This window comes from Chelmon rostratus, chromosome 22 (assembly GCF_017976325.1).
Source record: "Chelmon rostratus isolate fCheRos1 chromosome 22, fCheRos1.pri, whole genome shotgun sequence".
NCBI lineage: Eukaryota > Metazoa > Chordata > Actinopteri > Chaetodontiformes > Chaetodontidae > Chelmon > Chelmon rostratus.
The window spans coordinates 8,134,210-8,153,661 of NC_055679.1; the positions used below are offsets into that span (position 1 = coordinate 8,134,210).

At 41.7% G+C, this 19,452-nt stretch overlaps 2 protein-coding genes across 2 annotated transcripts; one reads left to right on the forward strand and one right to left on the reverse strand.

The window, feature by feature from the left end:
• Positions 1–2,230: 2,230 nt before the first annotated feature.
• Positions 2,231–7,139, forward strand: sapcd1 (suppressor APC domain containing 1). The gene is made up of 4 exons (XM_041964289.1): positions 2,231–2,732; positions 6,074–6,244; positions 6,555–6,710; positions 6,942–7,139. The coding sequence occupies exons 1-4, from the start codon at positions 2,634–2,636 to the stop codon at positions 7,029–7,031; spliced, it is 516 nt and encodes a 171-aa protein (XP_041820223.1). The 5' UTR covers positions 2,231–2,633; the 3' UTR covers positions 7,032–7,139.
• Positions 7,140–10,353: 3,214 nt separating this feature from the next.
• LOC121625990 (achaete-scute homolog 4) lies at positions 10,354–11,236 on the reverse strand. The gene is made up of 2 exons (XM_041964328.1): positions 11,049–11,236; positions 10,354–10,955 (listed from the first exon to the last, which is right to left on the reverse strand). Exon 2 carries the CDS (start codon positions 10,943–10,945, stop codon positions 10,424–10,426), a length of 522 nt encoding a protein of 173 aa, XP_041820262.1. The 5' UTR covers positions 10,946–10,955; positions 11,049–11,236; the 3' UTR covers positions 10,354–10,423.
• Between the last annotated feature and the right edge of the window lie 8,216 nt (positions 11,237–19,452).

Below are 19,452 nucleotides of genomic sequence, written 5' to 3' on the forward strand. Positions count from 1 at the left end.
GAACTGCAGGCTCTAGCAACAACAAGTCTATAAGCATAATTGGAAGCAAACACAATAAAAGCCCACCACCTCATGGGCTGCAGATTAAAAATAGTGGTCACACTTCTGAGGAAGTCTCAGTGCTGTGCATCTTCACCATGCTGCACCATCTAGTGTTTCATAAAAGCTATGGCTTCTTGCTTTATGTCAGGAAAAGCAACAAAATGTCAGCTGAATGGGAGTCCCACCTCCAGCAGGCCTTGTGCACTTGTAGCGCTCTCTGCTGGCGATCAAGCAGCACCGCAGCTTTAAAATGCCACACCAGAGAGCGGGAAAGGCAGTCACAGTGAGTATTCAGTAAGTTTCAGTGGCTCATTCATGAAATCACGTGATTGCATGTAAGAATGAAAAATCCCCTAAACTTCTTAGGGTTTCTTGGGTTTTCCTGTACAGCATTTGTCTGTCGGTTTTGTCCTTGTCGGTCATGATCAAACGGCTTTATAATTCTGGGAATTCTAATTTCCAGAATTAAGTTACCCACAACCAGTGACAAGATCCCAGAATGTTATATTATATTATTAAGATAATTAAGGACCAAAGAAGCTTGAAACAAGTGAAAAGGTCAACATAAAAGCTGCCTGGTTTATCTCGTCAGGCAAAAAACAAGTATATATTCTTTTAAGATAATTCATCTTTTTGCAGTGTGGGATCAGTGGAAGGGCCCCGTGATGACAGCATGGGACAGGGAGGTGTGTTAAGATGTCTGTTGTCAGCCACACCCTGAGTACCCAGATCACCACATGTACTGTATGTACAGCTTCCCTACCAGCAGCGCAGGGAGAGCTCCTGCTCAGTCAGAGGACTCGCAAAGAGACAGAAGAACAGTCAAAACTGATGCTAAAAATGACAACTGAAAGTTTGGACTTTTATTTTAATTTAGTCCCCAGTATGGGTCAGTTTGATATATTTGCGCATGAGATGTGGACTTGACGAAATTGTGAAAGAGAGCTTAGACAATGTGAATTGTACCCTATAAAAGATGTTGATATTGGTATATAATTCAGATATCAGCTGCAAAATCAAGATCTCCCAGTACAGCTAAACATCTAACGAGAATCTTGTTGATGGGAAGCAGAAATGATCTTGTTGGCGAGGAAATGTCTCCATCTGGAGGTACCAGGAATTGAAGAGCGGTTCAGCACGCCACATGAAAAGACTGACCGTGGCTTCAGAATTACAAAAACGTCAGTTTACAGACCAGTGGTGTGACACTGTATCAGCCACTCGAGTTATTGCAAATAGTTATTAAAATAAGTGATTTGGAGAATCTGAAAACAAAACCCTCTAAACTTATCAGATGGTTTCATTTAAATAAATGCTTGAGGTCTGAAAAATGTAAAATCATTTCATAGATAACAGAAAATGAGTACAAAAATGGCTCAAAACGAGTGTTGCAGGACTTCTTTCATTCCGCGTAAATCACTTCTTGACCCCTCAGATTTATGTTGTGACCCTTCACGGGGGGCCCGACCCCTGGCTGGAAACCACCAGACTGCACCACTTAAATATATATAAATAGTTCATTTAGCTCTGCCTCACCACTGTTAACTTGCACTCTTGCACTATTCTGCCAGAGAAGCTGCCAATTAAAAAAAAAAAATGCTGCTAATAAAATTTGGGAGCTGAACCTTCATATTCCTCCCTCATTAATCACAGTATGCTAAACATACTTCCAGTAGTGCTGCTGTGGATTTCCATCCATCCAGTGGGTCTGACAGCCAGTTTGGCCTGCGGCAGTAATAGAAAACACGTGTCACTGATTTTCTGTGCTGGCACTGACCAGCTGAACAGCTGAGCGCTGATCAGTCACTGTCAGCTCACCGTGGCTGAAATCCACGAGTTCTCGCTCCAACTGTACCTGACAGCTTGTTTGTCTCAACAGTCGTCCACACCTCTGTGCTCGCACACCTCGTCCCCAGGTTGTGTCACATTCCTGGGAACGTGTTGGGACAGAGTGCTCGCCTGAAACCAAAAGGAGAAGATGATCACATGCGCTCCTTTCGTTCAGCAGCCAGAGGAATGTCATGTTTCCTCGCCGGCTGCACGATGACGCGATCCCGCGTCCCACGTTCCTCCGACACTTAGAGCCAAGCTGAGATTTAGGATGAGCGAGGTTTTCACCCAACACTGTTCAACACACAGCAGCTGATCACACCTGCATCCTCTTGTCAAATCTCCCATCCACAGCTCCTGTTTCGTATTTCCTGCCATCTGCCTTTTCACTGTTATCTTTTCTCTTTTATTTGATCCTGTACAGCTTGTTTCACCCTCTTTCCACCCCAACTCTCTCTCTCTCTCTCTCTCTCTCTCTCCCACAGTGTCACTGTATGTCGATTAACCAGTCATGGCAGTGACATGTGGAATTTTTCATTACCTCGCCCCAGGGGCACCATGCTGTCTGTGCCTGTGTATCATGCTGCTTTTTTTCCACTCCTGCCTTCTCTCTCTCTCACACACACACACACACACTCATTCTCTTTCTCTCGCTCTCTCTCTCTGTGGTATTATTCTGAGTCAGCCGCTGGAGAGCTGTGGTTTGTTGTTTGTTGTCCAGCCAGCTGTATGGGGCAGCAGTAGTGACTGATCTCCTCTCCATGGCCTGTCGTCCCTCCGGCTCTGGCTCCTACACCGTGGTCATCATCCCCCTCAGGACCAGCCTCTGCAGCCTGGACGCACTTCGCTTCTACCTATGGGTGAGGAGGGAGGCAGTGTGTGTGTAGGGGGCTGTAGAGGGTGATATGAGAGTGTGTTTTGAAGAATGGTTTTGATCCTAATCGGCTCCATCTCACTGTGTCTATGTTGTGTGTGAATGTAAGTGTGTTTCTCGTGAGTTGGTGATTCTTATCTGTGTTGTGTCCGTCCCAGATTTCAGCACAGCCTGCCTTCAGTATAACTGTACATTTCCTGACTTCCAAAGTGTGACTTATTACTCAAGGTTAAGCATTTAGTGCTTCATGAGTCTGTGCAAGTGTCACCAGTTTGGCGCATTTGGCCGTGGTACATTATTGAACACTGTTTTGAGTTATTTTGTCAAAGAAGGTGCACCATTTTTCAAAAATGTTAGATTTCAGTTTAATATTCTCAGTTTACACCTATATAACACATATAATATAACTAAAACATATATATGGTTGTAAATGCGTAAATTCACTTACATGGTCAGTATTGAGCTCATAGTTATATGTGTTATTGTGCTGGACTACTTTGTATTAACAGGTGTTTCTATTTTTTTGTCCTTCACACTTGCAGCCATGAGAGAGCTGAATATTAGATATATAGATATATAATATAATGCAGTGCACTACCACCATCACTAACTATGACCTCAGCAATAAACACATAACAAAAGTGCAAAAAAAAAAAAAAAAAACCTTATAGGTGTCATTTGTATTGGACTGTACAGGTGTACCTAATAAAGTGGCTACTAAGCGTATTGAGAGTGAGTATTTTAAAAATGTTTTCTAGAATTTATTGTTATTATTATTTGGAAGATGTGTCAAAGTTCATTGACAGAAGGACTGCACAGGCATGTCCATGAATTCTGGAAATACTGGAATCCATAATGATTCCCTTGAACGCGCCGCTTCCCTCAAAGCTCATCCTCACCGGATAAACAGCCGTCCAGGTCGACTTTGCAGGCAGGTTATTACCATTACCACCCTTGTTTCCATTCAGTGCTAGGCGGCGACCTGTCTCTGCTGCGGTAATTATGACGGGAGTGAAGGAGGAAGTCGGGTGACGCAGTGTAAAGTGCAAGAAAGTCCACCTTTCAAGGAAGGTGTGATGCCTTAATCTGAGCAGGTAGCACAAGGATTAAGATCTGCTCCACCTTCCTCCTACCGGCTAGCCCCGTCATCATAATAGTACAGCACGGACTATTTTACTGCATGGTTAGTACTTGTACTTGTGATACTTTAAGTACATTGCTGATAATACTTTTACTTAAGCAAATAAGGTTTTTCAAAGTGTGCTATTAGTACTTTTTCTTCAGTAAAGATTCTAATAATAATAATGATAATAATAATAAAAACAATAATAGAAGACCTTTAGGATGTGCTGGTGATGTTTTTTAAGGACACCTAGAGGACTTTCCCCATCGTCCTTCTAACATCCTGCAGTATAGCGGGAAGCCCACACGATGACGGTTAGCAGACGTTCAGAGGCCGTGCTGGTGGTATGCTCCAGTGGTGATATATGTCGTTTAAGAGTCACTGGCAATTAACCTCTTCAGTCTCTGGATGTGTTGAAAGAAAATCTAAACTTCGGTTTAATTACCGGGACTTTTAATCCTCAGGTCAAACTTTCGGTGCATTTTGTTTCCCAGGCTGGTTCCCACACTGGTTGCTGAAACTGCAAATTCCCAAAAAAACAAAGAAAACTGAGCTTAGCTGGCTAAATTACAGCATCGCTGTGTGTTTTTGAGACAACTGAATTATTATTATTATTAACTCTACGAGAGTGTGCTTTTCATTCTGGACGTTTAACTTAAATACATGTAGAGTCACTGTGTTTCCAGCCAGTTTTTCTGTCTTCGCCCCATGCCTGGGAGTTGTTTTGGAGGTAGCGAGGCTGCAGTCATCCCACTGACACATTCCCACATGTCAAGTCTGACCTTCACAGCTTCCTGTTGAAGGCTCAATTTAACCAGTTTTCCACTGACCGTGAACCATACTGTTAACTGTAAATCGTCAGAAAATGATTTGTCAGACAAAAAAACGAGCTGTAGGAGATTTTGCGTAAAACACAGTTAACTTCTTTATGCATATTTGTTTGCATAGCTAGAAATTCTGATCAATCAAACACAGCTCATGAGCCATTAGTGCTACGTTAGCATCACGTGCGTCCCTCCCAATCCATCTTAGCGTTGAAAGTTACTGATTTCCTGACCTCATGATGCCAAAGGTGGATCACCACCATCGTGTATAATGATTTCCTGGTTGTTCTAGCACTGTTAGGCCTGTTTGAGGCCATTTAAAGTGCATGTTATCCAGCTGAGCGTAGACAATAGGACTAAAGGCCTCCTGCTGCTCTGTAGATTGGCTCCGCTCACATAAACAAAGCCTTGGGGCCTCTGGAAGACAACAGGCAGCGCTGTGCCGATCACGCTGCTTTACATCAGGCTGCAGGCGGCGGTCAAGCCTGTTAGCCAGCCCCCTGGTAAACACACATACACAACAAAACTGCCCAAATCATTAAACTCAGTATTCAAGTATGAGTGGCAGAGGTGGGAGTCAAGTCCAGGGTCTCAAGCAAGCCTCAGGTGAGAAACAAGCAAGTCAGTTCCCAGCTGTGAGTGAAATTATTGGTCAGGTCAAGTCACAAGTCAAGTTGCCCCCAGTCTCTGCATTTCTATCAGTTAAACGGGGGCGACTGTGGCTCAGAAGGCCTCTCCTCTGATTGTCTTTGCCAAATCAAATGTAGCTTTCCAGCTGGCCAGTAATCGGGCACCTTTCTCTGTAGGTTTTGTAGTGACGGATGAAGTTGGGTGTTGTGGTGGTCACATCACTGATTCTTCTGAGCCGCCGACCGAGCACGCTGCTGTTTTCTTCCTGCTACCGTCATCAATGACATAATCCTTCAAGCCAAGCTTTATTACTTTTGGACTAGCCCCCTCCATGACAGCTGCCTCTTGGTGTTGGCCTCTGCTGGTCTGCTGTAGGTTGCCAGGTTTCATTGCATTGCACTAAAAATCACCCAATCAAGTTTCAAAAACACAACGTACACTCTTAATATCTTGAAAAATAAAATGTTTCATTCAAAAAAGTCCTTCCAAGTCATGTGTCGCAAGTCTCAAGTCATGACAATAGTGTTAGCAAGTTTCAAATCCTCAAATTCGGTGACTTCACTTCCCCACTTTACTACAAAGTAGCAGGAACCCCTCAGCCTTTACATTTCTGAGTTTTGTTGTTATTTTGTCACAGACCTGTTCCTAGATGACGTCCACCGAGGAAAATTTCAGTTTAAGCCACAAGACAAACTTCAGTGTTTCTGTGCTTCATGTGAACCTGATCGAGCCGTGCTCTTCCCATCTCAGATTAAGCGTCTGAAGGATCTCGAGAAGGAGAAGGACGCTCTGTGCTCTGGTCTGGAGATCCTGGAGAAGACTCGCCTCTGGTACCTCCAGCGGCTGGAGGAGAACAGGGTCAGGCAGGACCGCATCGAGGCTAAAAGCGGGGTCGGCTGCAGCTCGGAAGGTGCAGCAGAGGTACGAGGCCGGGCCTTGGCGTCTTAACTGACCGTAATTGAATGCATGTTGCATAGAACACAAACTAATGGTCTCAATATATATAAAAACATATATATGGGTTTGTATACCCTCCTTTGAGAGGAGCTTCCCTCTAAGGGTCCCTTAGAGTAATTTTGAAAATTAACCTCTAAATGGATGCAGGTGAGACAGGCTGAGAGATACATGCAGCACAAGGAGATGATTCAGATTTAACAGAATCCTTCAACAATCTTTAACAAACCCCACCAGATAAAAGGCTGTAAACAGGCACCTGTCTGCATCTCTGCAGGCTCGTTCTTGCCTCCTCAGGTCTCGTATCCAGCGGGTGAACGGCTCTCTGGGCTCAGTGATGAGCGAGCCCAACGTCACCGGCAGCAACATCCCCTCTCTGCCTGAGGCTGTGGCAGACAGCGACCTCCGGTGGCACAACACAGTACTGACGCAGGTAAGATTTTTTTCATGTTTTTAGTTGTTTTTCTCAGGTCACTCCTTCAAACACTATTTTATATTAATTTCTGTGGACATGCATATGTTGAAATGAACATTTTTTTCTTTTAACTGATCTTTTCAATCAGAGGATGATTTGTTGAAATTCCCATAACTCTTGATTGATTCGTCCGTTTGTATCTACATGACTCGGTAAAGGTCGTTTTGTCTTATTGTTCTCCTTCGGCAGGAGGTGAGTGACAAGAATCGACAGATCTCCATGCTGGAGCTGGAAAAAGACGCGCTCCTCGAACAGCTTGTCGAGCTGCAGGCCCACTGACTGCACAAACACACACTGTGCTGCAAACTTACATTTAATGTGACACACTTGCTTCCTTCTACCAACTTGTAAATATATATTTAAATAAATAAATTACATTCAGCGATGCATCATTTGCTTCCTGGTGTTCCTTTCAAAACAAACCGGTTTTTCTGAATAGTCTGACTCACATGTTACAATAATCAGTCAGTAACTGATTTTATTATGACCAAGCCCTGCTGTCATGCCCCATCAAATAACTTCCCATCAGCAACAAGTACATTTCCCCAACATTTTTAAGGTATTTGTACTTTCTTGAGTATTTCAATTTTATGCTACTTTATAATTGTTTTCTTTCTCTTCTTTTAAATTAAAAGTTTACAGACAAAAAACATGATCAGTTTTTAATAAGATACAAAGGATTTCTACACATTACCTTAACAAAAATCACATAAAGCATTAAAATTGTTTCCCCTTGAACACTTAAGGGCTGCTTGCATGTTAATGCTTCAACACTTTAACACTGATGGGGTTCATTCTGCATTCTCCTACACACTGGCCCTTTTAATACATTTTTTAAATTTAACACAGGAGTATTATTATAGTGTGGTATTTCTGCTTTTAATTAAGTAAATTCTCTAAATACTTCTTCTACCGCTGTACAATACAATAGATGCCTTATCTGGCATCGCTCATAATTTGGATTTTTCCCACAAATGTCAGTGTAAATAGCCTTACGCAACACTTTAATCAGCATGCTACAGGTTGCATGGTGCTGCATCTACTGGCAATGCTGGGTTGCAAAATTGACTGTTTATTGATTATTAATTGTCAGTGACAGTTCCATTGAATCCCAAACAGCGGATAAGCTGATGAACTTTTCTTTATTTTATTTTTTTAAACTGAAGTGCATCAGTGTTTTTTCTGCGGTGTGCAGGGGACAATCATGCATCATTGTGCGCCCTCTTACCCACAGTTGTTCCGTTTCCGTCTCTGATGGGGGCTCTCTGTCTGAACACGTCGCAGCAAGCTCTCCCGGTGGTCCCGCACTGATCTTACCTCAGCTGATAAACTTTATCTGGCCAAGTCATCGCAAGTCATTGCAGGAATTTTTCTCTCCAGCGCTGCATGAATCTGTAGCTTTTCAGATGGAAGACAACAGCCGGCTCAATATAGATCTGAGATCTGATGCACATACAAAATATCTGTCTGACACCCACTCAGGGGTTGTTTCATATTAGTTTGTTTTTTCTTTCTCCATTTCAGCAAAGGAAGGGAAACTTTGTAGTCCATACTAACTTCAAAAACAGCCTCCACTCCACCTTGTTTCATTATTCTACCTTTTCCTTTTGACTTGTTTTCATTTTTATGCTTCATATCCTTAATCAGAATCTTGTTTTGTACGCTCGTCCCCACATGGTGAATGATGATGATTTATTGTCTACAACTGTGTGTTTACTCTAAGACTCATGGTGGCCCTGTGTCTCTCACGTTCAGGTTTGATAGAAGACAGCGTGCAGTGTAAGGGCATTTTGTTGTATTTACTCGTTTGAGAAAACAAGTTTTTGTGCAGTTCTTTGTGGCACAAAAATGATAATATAGGAGGTTACCACGTGTTGTAATTCCAGAAAAACACTGAAATCATCCACTTAAGGTTAAAACCTTTTCTTCTGTCTTCAGTATTAAATCACATTCATGCATCAGCAATAACTTTTCCAGTAAAATCGAGCAATGCCTGCAAGGAATCTGTGCTGGGATCAGATTAGAATCAGCCTGTGTGCATCAGGAAAGAAAACATCCATCAGGAGCGGAGGCTTTCATTTAAGTAGCTTCATGTTCTCTATCTTCACAGTGCCACTGAACCATCAAGCCCAGGGTACCAGCACTTGGCTAATTATTGGGTATAATTCACATACTGCACAGCCAAACACCTTTTGTTATGGGTACGTCATGCCTTCGTGGCTGTCAGTGCCACTCATCCATACCGACACAGTTCACTTGAGCCACACTCTGCTGGTCTCTCCAAATCCATTTTGCTTGTATACAATATCATGTTTGCTTTTTTTCCCCTCCAGTTTGTGGTTTTGGTATTGCTGAATATCAGAAATTGCGAGCTGTTTCCGTGCAGGTCAGCGGAGGTGGGAAGTATAAACACACAAATAGGGTGGAGAGGAGGAGGTGCGTTTGGAGGTTCCTCTTGCGGGGCTGAGGGCTCCCTGATAAATGCATTCCTTAAGCTATTAGGACGGTAAAACTTCCTGAGGACCCTGAGATAGTTCAGTAAGTAGGTGGTCTTTGAGGAGCACTCAGGTAACTAAAAACTCTGAATAGACACTTAGACACTGACATTTGTGTGCTTTAGGGAGCAGTTAAGCCTGCATTACTGTAAAATAATGTTCACTTCCACTGGCCATGACTTAAATAAAACACAGGGATGCATAGCAGAAAGTCTTGTTCACAGAACACATCTTGATATGCAGAGGTGGAAGAAGTAGCCAGAATTTTTTCCTCAAGTAAAAGCAGCAATACTGCAGTTTAAAAGTACTTAATAACAAGTAAAAGTCCTGCAGTCAAAAACTTAAGTAAAAGTACATGAGTATTAGCATTAAAATATTCTCAAAGTACCAAAAGTGAAAGCTCAGTCAGGAACTGGGCTGCTAATTAATGTTATGACCTCCACCTGTGCTTCTCCTGCTACAAGTCACAGAGAAAACATGCTTAGAAAAGGGTCCATCAAGGTGGCATCACCTTATTCTCTTGATGACAGTAAGTTTTCTGATTTTACAGCCATAGGACGACATTATAGTGTGTGTGTGCGTGTGTAAGAGAAAAGTTTAAACAATGAACTCATTTTGTGTCAACGAAGCACATGCATGTGATCCTACATGTCATATTAGCAACAAGCACAGTTTCTGTTTTAGTCTAATGTTTTTCAGAATGAGCTGCAGCTCTCAGCGCTGCACTAAAATCAACTTTTAATGTAGAGATGAGGAGCTCAGCTTGTCAATTGTTTAAAAAAAAAAATCTGAATTCTTACCAAGATGAATATAAGTATCACTTAGTCAGAAGTTAATCAGACTTTGTTGGCTGATTTTTATTTCCAGTAATTAATTGTTTTCAATGTCACATCTGGCAATAAAACTGCCTGGTTGTTAATGTCAGGGGACACACAATCATTACAGCAACAAAATGATGAAATGCAATAAAAAACAATCGAGTTCAAAAATTAATTCAATCTTCTTTCAAATGATTTTACTGTAGTTTTTTTCCAAGTCCCTACATGTAAAAGATGTTTGCCCTCAATGTGCTGACCCTGGAATAAAATCAGACAGTGGATACAGTGTCAGTAAGGTATTTTTTACTTCTTCTACAAATGAATAAATGTACAGCGGATCATAGAGAGAAAGTGAGAGCTAGTAAACAGTTTCCCCACTGTCGCTGAGGCCAGTTTTGGATTCTCCATCACTGTTGCACTCTGTCCTCTGCGGCAGCGGCGCACGTTTACGCGCGTCCCCCAGTGTCACCTCCATCGCGGACATGTTTAAGTCCAGCAGGCTCTGCAGGTGCTTGATATAGTCAATGGCCGCCCGCAGGGTCTCCACCTTGCTGAGCCGTTTGTCTTCAAGCTCCTGCGGCAGATGCTCTCTGAGCCGCGCGTAGCCTTCGTTTACGCAGCGCACTCGATGGCGCTCCCTTTCGTTCCTTTTCCGGATGAACGCAGGCTCGAAGGAGTATTCGCACACGCCGAGGGGTCCGTGAAGGGGGAAATAGGAGAACCGTCTGTAGGGTAGGGTCTGGCCGTGCACAGGGTCGAGGTATGCAGCGTCCAGGTGGAAGGGCAGTCCCAGTCGGAGCGCATCTTTGTAGTGTGCTCCACTGTTATCCATGGAGAAGCCGTGGAGGGCCAGTGAGGGGACATATGAAATGTGCTCCATTAACGCCTTTCTATGAAACAAAAAGGACACGATCTTGTAAACACGAGTTAAATCTATGCAATTAATCTGGCATCATTTATGATCTATAATCGATGCAACTCACCTTGGCACGGTCTCCGCGCGATCATCTCTTGTTTGGAGCAACAGTTTCCTCAAAAATCTCGCCACTGCGCGATCAAATATCGAGATTATGTGATCAGTTGTAAGTTGACCCTTCTTGTTCGGGACTTTGTCAGTCTGTGTGACAGCTTGTTTGAAGGGATTTTTGAGGTTGTAAGCGCGGTGGGTGTGATCCGGGGCGGAGATGCAGCCGTAGCGTTCACATCAAGATAACACTGTTTACAAAACGTTTTCTTCCTTCCGTCGACACATTATTAATACTGAGCCAAACTTTCAGGATAACTGACTGTATTGAGCCTAATAAATAATTTATTCCGTTTATATATCCAGTGGCGGACTCAGGCAGTCTGAGGGCAGGGGCAAAAAAAATAAAATAAATAAAAACTAAGAAAGGCACGAGCACACAGGAAGTTGTGAAACAGTTCCAAACCCTGCTTAAGATTTTTTTTCTTTATTACATGACTTAGATGTAAAGGTTTTATTGATAACATCTTATGCAAATTTATGTATTTTAAAACAACAATAGACCCACAGAGCTTTAAGTTAGGAAGGTGTGGAATAAAAGTAGTGCTTTTTCATACAAAATATTTATTTATGTAATAACTTTACGACAGGCCAGTACCAGAGATCAGGGGAAAAGCTGCAATGGCAATAGCATCCAAAAACAAGTGCATGTTCACCTGCTGCAATAGCGTGACCCAGAGCCCACAGAGCTATAATGTTCTACCTGCAGTTCAGAGCGTAGTGCATCACAGAAAGACTAAAAGGTTAGGGCATTTTGTGTTTGTATACATCATCACAGTGAGGCATGTTGTTAGGATTTTAAAAGTCATGTAGGCTTATCATGATGATAATCTTAGGTATGATCAAAGTAATGGCCCATCGACCTCCACAGCACTCAAGCCCTCGACTTTGCAGTGTTTCAGGTTCAGTTTCACCACATCGGTAGGTATTAGACAGCTAGAATGCTGTTTATATCAGAAGCATATCTCAATGTCCAAGCCCTGAATGTACACCGGTGTAGTCTGTTAGTCTTGCTGGTGTTGATGTACAGGTGGTCAACAAAGTTCATGACAACTTTCCTGTATTCCAAATCTGTTCCCCTGTGATAAACATCTAAAGATGGCCGTATGGTCCAAGAACTTCTGGAGGTGGCAGCTGTCTGTGTTGTGTCTGAAGTCCGATGTGTAGAGGGTGAAGAGGAAAAGAGAGCACAGTACCCCGCCTAAATTTGTTCATAGTATTTTGTTTATTGAAACAATGACTTTTTTAAAAAATGAGGCAAGTGTTTTAATTTAACACCTTTATGTTTCTTAACTGAAAAAATATTTTTTTTTCAATAAAACAGTGTCCAACAGGGTTTGCATTGCAAAACAACAAGGTATAATTCACCCTGAAAAAAAAACAAACACATTTGACATGCTTCAGGAATCTTCAGTGCATCTTGAAAGACATGCTTATTAGAACATTTCATTATAAAGAATAGTGTTTTTCCCTGAAACGTCTGTTTCTGTATCATAACTTACAAACAGCAGAGCATCTTGACACTAAAAAGTGTGACATTTCGCTCCTCCTTCTTTTCATGCCCACACTCACATCCGTGACCCATTAAAAATGGTTCCACGATCAGTTGAGAACCTCTGGTTTAACATTAAAAAAGGCTGATCTAACTTCCCCTCCTTCTTTTCTCCTTTCCTTCCTTCCTTCGTCCTTCCCTCCTTGACCCAAAGACAGCACAAGGGTTAATGCAGTGGAACAAGCTGAAATACAAATGACATCTTTAAAACAGGAGAAAAAGAAGAACATAGACAGAAAGCCCCATGAACAACTGTGGTCTTTTCTCAAACATGTGCACTCAACTATAAGTTTATTTCCCAGAGACAGAATTTTTGGGGACAGCTTCAGGACATTAAGCTCTAGAAGAAGCTTTTGAAACACGTGAAAAGTGTACTTCATTTTTGGTGGCTAATTCAAGTTCATGGCATAAATGATGCCCATCAGCAGGAGACAGGCCTTTCCAACACTTCCACAGTTGTCAAGTACCTCAGTCCCCTCAACGACAATCGACACTTCAGCGTTGGATGCACCTTCATATTCTTCACATGTGAGGAAGACACAGATCCTCAGGCCTGGTCCTCTTGAGCTGCCTCTCTGCTGATATCCTGTAAAATGTATGTGAATCCATGTTCAGGTGCATAGTACGGCTTAGAACAACGATAGTCCACAGCAGACAACTACAGTCCACAACAGGCAGTACAATGGCCCAAAGAAACAGCCCAACCAGTAGGGGTCAACTTGATCCTCAGGATCAATTTGAATCCTATCAGGTTGCAAACCACTCACTTAATAATAGTGATGTGATTCACCCTGGGAAGGAAACAAATGAATGGAATGATTCCAGAGTTTTTGCGCATCCATAAACTCAAAATGAGCAAACTCTCCTTCGGTCTGCTTCCAGGGGGCAGGGAGAGGGAGTTCAGAGCTGAACACATGAGGACCAATGAGACCATCACAGAGCATAAGTCTCAGATCTCCTTCCTCTAATCAAAGATGGAGCAGACAGAGGACGCCAAAGACCAAAGCACTGAGATCTTCAGGATGAAGCCGGAGAACCAGAAGAGTGCCGTGCTGCAGAGTGAAGTGCAGATGAAATGAGGGGGCAGGTCCTTGGGTTGGCCTTCAAGTTCAAGCTGCTGGGCGGCGGTCTGCAACAGAATCGTCCTTTCTGAACCATCGTTTAAGACAGTGTATGACTCCAAGGTTCGGTCTCCATTGCAGAGTATAACTTTGCTGATCTTCAGCATTATGTTCTGTCCTCCAGGTGGTCCATCAAAGTATAGGGCCTCCTCTGCTGTACTCAGAAGACAGGAGTCTGGACGTGGAGCTCTATTATGGCTCTTGTCTGCATTCTCAGGAGCCCTACTATTAGTGTCGTGGAGGACGAGCAAGTGCCGGTTGTTGCAGCTCCTGCAGAGCATCTTCAGATTGCACTCCAACAAACAACAATTTTGGAAACAACATTTCAGGAAATAAAACATTTCAGAAAACAAGACAACATGTGAAAAAACTAAACACATTTCAGAAAATCAAACATTTGAGAAGACAAAACAACAATTTGGGAAACAAAACAACATTTCAGAAAAACCAGCATTTCACAAAAGACATTGACCAGAGCTGGACCCGATGGTCCCTCCATGCCAGGTTTTCCCTCAACTCTGGCTCCACATGGATGAAGGGTGTGGCCGTCTGAATTTGCAGGTATTGCCAGAATTCACTCCTATCTGTCAAACCAGGCATGTCCAAACTGTTCCGCAAGGAGCCGTGTGGCTGCAGGTTTTTGTTCCAACCAATGAAGAAGTCACCTCATTATCAGCTGAAGACTAAGATCAGTCCAGCCTGGTGTGCTCCTCCTTGGTTGGAATGAAAACCTGCAGCCGCACGGCCCTTTATGGAATAGTTTGTACATGCCTGTGCCAAACCAAAATGGGTGCACAAAACTCATTAATTTGGGGAACAAAACAACATTTCAGGAAACACAATCACATTTCAGGAAATAAAACATTTCTGAAAGCAAGACAACATGTTAAAAAACAAAAAACATTTCAGAAAACCAAACATTTCAGAAGACAAAACAACATTTCGGAAAGAAACAACATTTCATACAACACGTTAACCAGAGCTGGACCCGATGGTCCCTCCATGTCAGGGTTTCCCTCAAGTCTGGCTCCACATGGGTGAAAGGTGTGGCCTGAATTTGCAGGTATTGCCAAAATTCACTCCTGTCTGTTAAACCAAAATGGGGGCACTGAACTCATCCGCCAACTGTGTCCATTCAGGTTGATTATCATTTCAAGTATCCCAATGTTTAGCTTAAACATGTCACAGGAAAATTCATACAATTTAACATTTGATAGTGCTCACCTCATAAATTCCTATATTTGTATAGTTTGTCTTCATTTTTCCCAATCCACAGAAACACGCTGATTAATTGGTTAAACTGTTCCCTGGTAGAATATTGAGTGGAACCATCATTGAAATATAATTAAACTGAGGCTACTACCATTTTAATTGTGGTTCTCTTTCCCCATAAACTTAGATGAATACATTTCCATTTATCTGAATTTGTTTTGATCTTTTGCAGTAAGGATAACATATTCATTTGCATTACACTAGTGAGATTTGAGCTTAGTTTAACCCCAAACTATAACATTCCTGTATGCCTCTCTCTCTCTCTCTCTCTAGCTTCAACATGTGGGACACACAGGCAGCTCCAAAGAAAAAAGAAAGGTGCAACATGCAACCAAATGATTGACTTGTGTGCTGCAAACAAACTATAGAAAAAAGTACGTTTTCTCAGAATTCAACCATGTTTCAAGGTTCAACATAGGCCCCGGTGAAAGAAGCTGCCAGGGCATGCATTGACGCACAGGTTGGCCTTGAGGAGTAAAAACGAAAACTGCTGGCATCCTGCCACCATCAGCATTCAACTAAAGCAAGAACAGCCACATATTCTGCTTCCGTATTCCAATTAAAACACACGATCCATATTTCACGTCATTAATGATAAGATGAAGAAGAAATCTCATGACCCACACAAGCCTTATTATCAACTGCAAGGCGAGAAAAAAACGTGCGATCCTCAATGAGTCTGTACACTTAAAAGTTGTGAAGGTTAATGCTTTATGCTAATTTCTAAAACCTAACGCTAACTCTGACTTGAGCACCGCGCTCCTGCCTGTTCCTCTCAGACTAAATGAAAATCCAGCAGTTTCACTTGTCAGTGAAACGAAGCACTTCCACCATCATCATCATCACCATGACAGCTCGTGCACACCACTGATTTCTACTTTGGAAAAGAATACATTATTATTTTTGGCATTATTATTAATAGTATTATTATTATTAAATCAGGCCTACAGGCCTTCAAGGCTGCAACTAAAACTTTTTTTTTTTTCATATGATCATCGGTTTGACACGGTTTAGATCCAGGCTCTAATTAGTAAAATAATATAGGCTTATTAATCATTTTTAATCCTAAAATAATAATGATGATAGTAACAATAATAAAGATTTCGTTTTGTTTTAGGTTTACAATCTTGAATCCTAATTATAGGTGAGACGATGAGTCAATAAATGATCTGTTATTGGATCTATCAGCATCTATTCCAGTCCCGTTTGTAGCCTATTTATTATTATTATTACTGTAGTAATAGTAGCAGTAATTTTAGGCCAAGAATTATTAGTATCCAAGTTCTGCTAATGTTGACATGCTGTAAGTGCACAGAGAAAACACTAAAACGCGTTTTCATAATTTTGTGTTTATTTTCTGATTCCGATTGTATGCATTTTTTCTTGATACAATTTATCCAATTACACATTTATTTCGTTTTTACTTTGGTCATTGTTTGATTCATTGATTTCTGCATTTATCTCGGAATTTATGTATCTACGCTTAAATAAAAGGATGTCCTGCGCGCTTTTATCTTCATACATTTCCGTCTGTCTGATCATCTGGAAAAGGCAGCTTTTATTGATTGTCGGCTGAGGCGCACAGTCACTTTTTTTTCTTTATGCAGCGCTGATTTTGATACACGACAAAATAAACGATGACTGCAAATCCATTTTGAGTGAAATGCGTGTATTCCTGCAATCAGCAGCAGGAATATGCGCGCAGTTTCTGATAAGATTAGATAAGAGCAGTCGACATATAATTTTATACACAGCGCGAGTATTCATTCATTGTTTCAATCATCCTATTTAAACGACACGACAACAGCTGAACTACTGAGCTTTTACTTTAAGCAAATATACAAACTTCATTTCCTGGCAGGATTACTACAGGGAGCTCTCAGTGCTTTAGTGTAGTTTGGTGCCGTTGTTGTGCATATAGTGTATGTGACTAAGTAAATGCATACTTTTTAAACAACTAATACTATAAATATATCGCCAACAGACAGACAATAGGCCTAAATCTCTCAATTAATTCTTCATTATAACATAGCGAAGTTGTCTGTAATTCCATATTTCTTCGTGTATGTCTGTGTTTCTGTGTCTGAATGTTAGTTGAGTGTTTATAGTTTAGAAATATTATAGAAGACTATATATAGAAGATGAAGTTGATTGAACAAAATGAGAAAAAAACATAATTACAAATCCATCTCCAACTTCAGCACCATGGAGAGCACCATGAATTTGTAAACACACAGCACAGTTGGTCTTCTGATGATGGATTGATAGATGGATACTAGAGGATGGAGAGGGGAGATGGCAGGTTAACATGGGGGAAGCATGTTGATCCTTTTGCTAACAACGGGGATGGCATCCCACCTCAGACAGCCTACTGTCCATCACTTTAATCACATGGCCACACCAGCTCAGAGTCACCACTTTCCTGCAGAATAACAATACTGTATAAACTCAGTATCAGCCGGTGTCCATGCAGTTTCCCACACAGCCACAGTCCTGCTTCAAATAACAAGAAATAGTTCACGATCATTAAAACGCATCCACTGAGAAGGTCAAGTCGTCAGTGTTTTAGAGCTGCACCAAAAGGATGAGTGTTGAAGAAAAACACTGTTGAAATGAATTAACACAATTCTCAGTTGTTTCTTGAAACAGAGTCCTATTGAAATGACTCATCCACTGTGAGGCCACACAGAGTTGTGATCACTGACTTGCTGCAGTGGGGTCTTGAACAGAATGTATCCGCACCTTTAAATGCGGAGATGTCTGGGATTGAATCTGAGGCCTACAAAGCATGGCCCCTCCCACAGATCCTACATCCCCCTACAAACATGACACATGACATGGCACATCTTCCCAATATCAAATACAGAAACCACGTCTTTGTTGAGAATTTAACAGGTGGAAGTCTATTGTCCTGATTATAAATTGGAAAGGCTGAGTGATTTTTGCTTCAAACAAGCACAACTGTAGTTGTTTTTGCCCACATTTAGAGATTTCCACTTCTAAAAATTTCTGCCTTCACCCCAAAACAAAGGAGATTTTGTTTGTGACCATTTCTCAATGGAGCTACTTTTTACCAAAGAAAAAACATTGTGGGTGAAAACTGTGAAGTCGTTAAGTAAAAGGTGGCCGCTGATTTGTCCCTAATAGAGTTCAAATCAGACAGTGTGACAGACACAGCAGGTCAGAGTTCAGTAACACTGAAGGTTTCCTCCATGGAGCTGCTTAAACAGGCAGCACACATTCTTTAGAGAAGCATGGTTCATACCAGCGAAAATGTCACCACGTTGTCAACAGGATTCAAACCTGCGCAGCGAGACCCCCAGTGGACGTGTAGCCAATTTTCTTAAACAATGGACCACAGCAACCTCTTGGAATCTTGAATGGATTTAGAAGCCATTCAGACGAAAGTCCAAACATCTTCAACTCTACAATAACAAGTGAACATCTCCAGTTTTATTTGATGATTAGAATTAAAGAACTATAGAGAAAATAAAGTGTCACTACTACGTATAACACTAGTTCATGAAGGATTGTTTTGATTTTGTTGAAACTGTAAGTTGATGTGTTGATTGAACTGTATTGCATTATACACACTGTGTGGAGAATCGCCTCAATCCGCTCCATCACTGGGTGCTCTGTCTGTGGGAGCAGAGCAGCGGAGGCCAGCCACATGGACGCTGTTCATGGAGCATCCTGGAGCCAGGACGCATTGCTGACCTTATACACCTGTGGCAGGTGGCACTGCGTCAAACACAGACACGGCCACTGTAATCTGTGAGTGTCGCAGCTACACCAGGACTGTCCGTAGGTGACGTCACTCCATCACACCTGTCTTTGAGGTGGGAGCCTCCACCACTTCTGTCTACACTGGTGTCACACACAGCAGGCCTGTTGAGTGTCCTCTTCAGGTTTAGATGCAGACACATGCAGCACAAACAAGCAAAAATACAGATCAGTCCTCTAAAACTTAAAAACCACTTTGAAAAGAAAATGCTGCTCTTTAAACCTGCATTAAGCAACATTTTATTCGTAACAATAAACAATTCAGTATTCAGCTGAAGATACAGGAAACTCTTGCACCCCAGTGTTGTTATTCACTATGGGGAGGTTGTTTTGTGCCATTTATATTAGATCTAATAAAACTAGATCAACTGTAATTAACCTGAACTTCATCTTAAAAGACATTGATTGTATACACCAGTTTGGGATTGGAGACTTCAGTGAATGAATCATTCAATCAATCAAGGATCAGTAATAGTAATGTCAAAAACAAGACACAAGATTAGACACATCATTGAAATATTTTAAAGCCATTCATAATATGACTGACCTACATTTAAAGAAGTTTAGATTTGCAGATCTTTTAAAACTGCACATTCCTTGCGTGATAGTAATTATTTTTCATTTGGGCCTCTTCT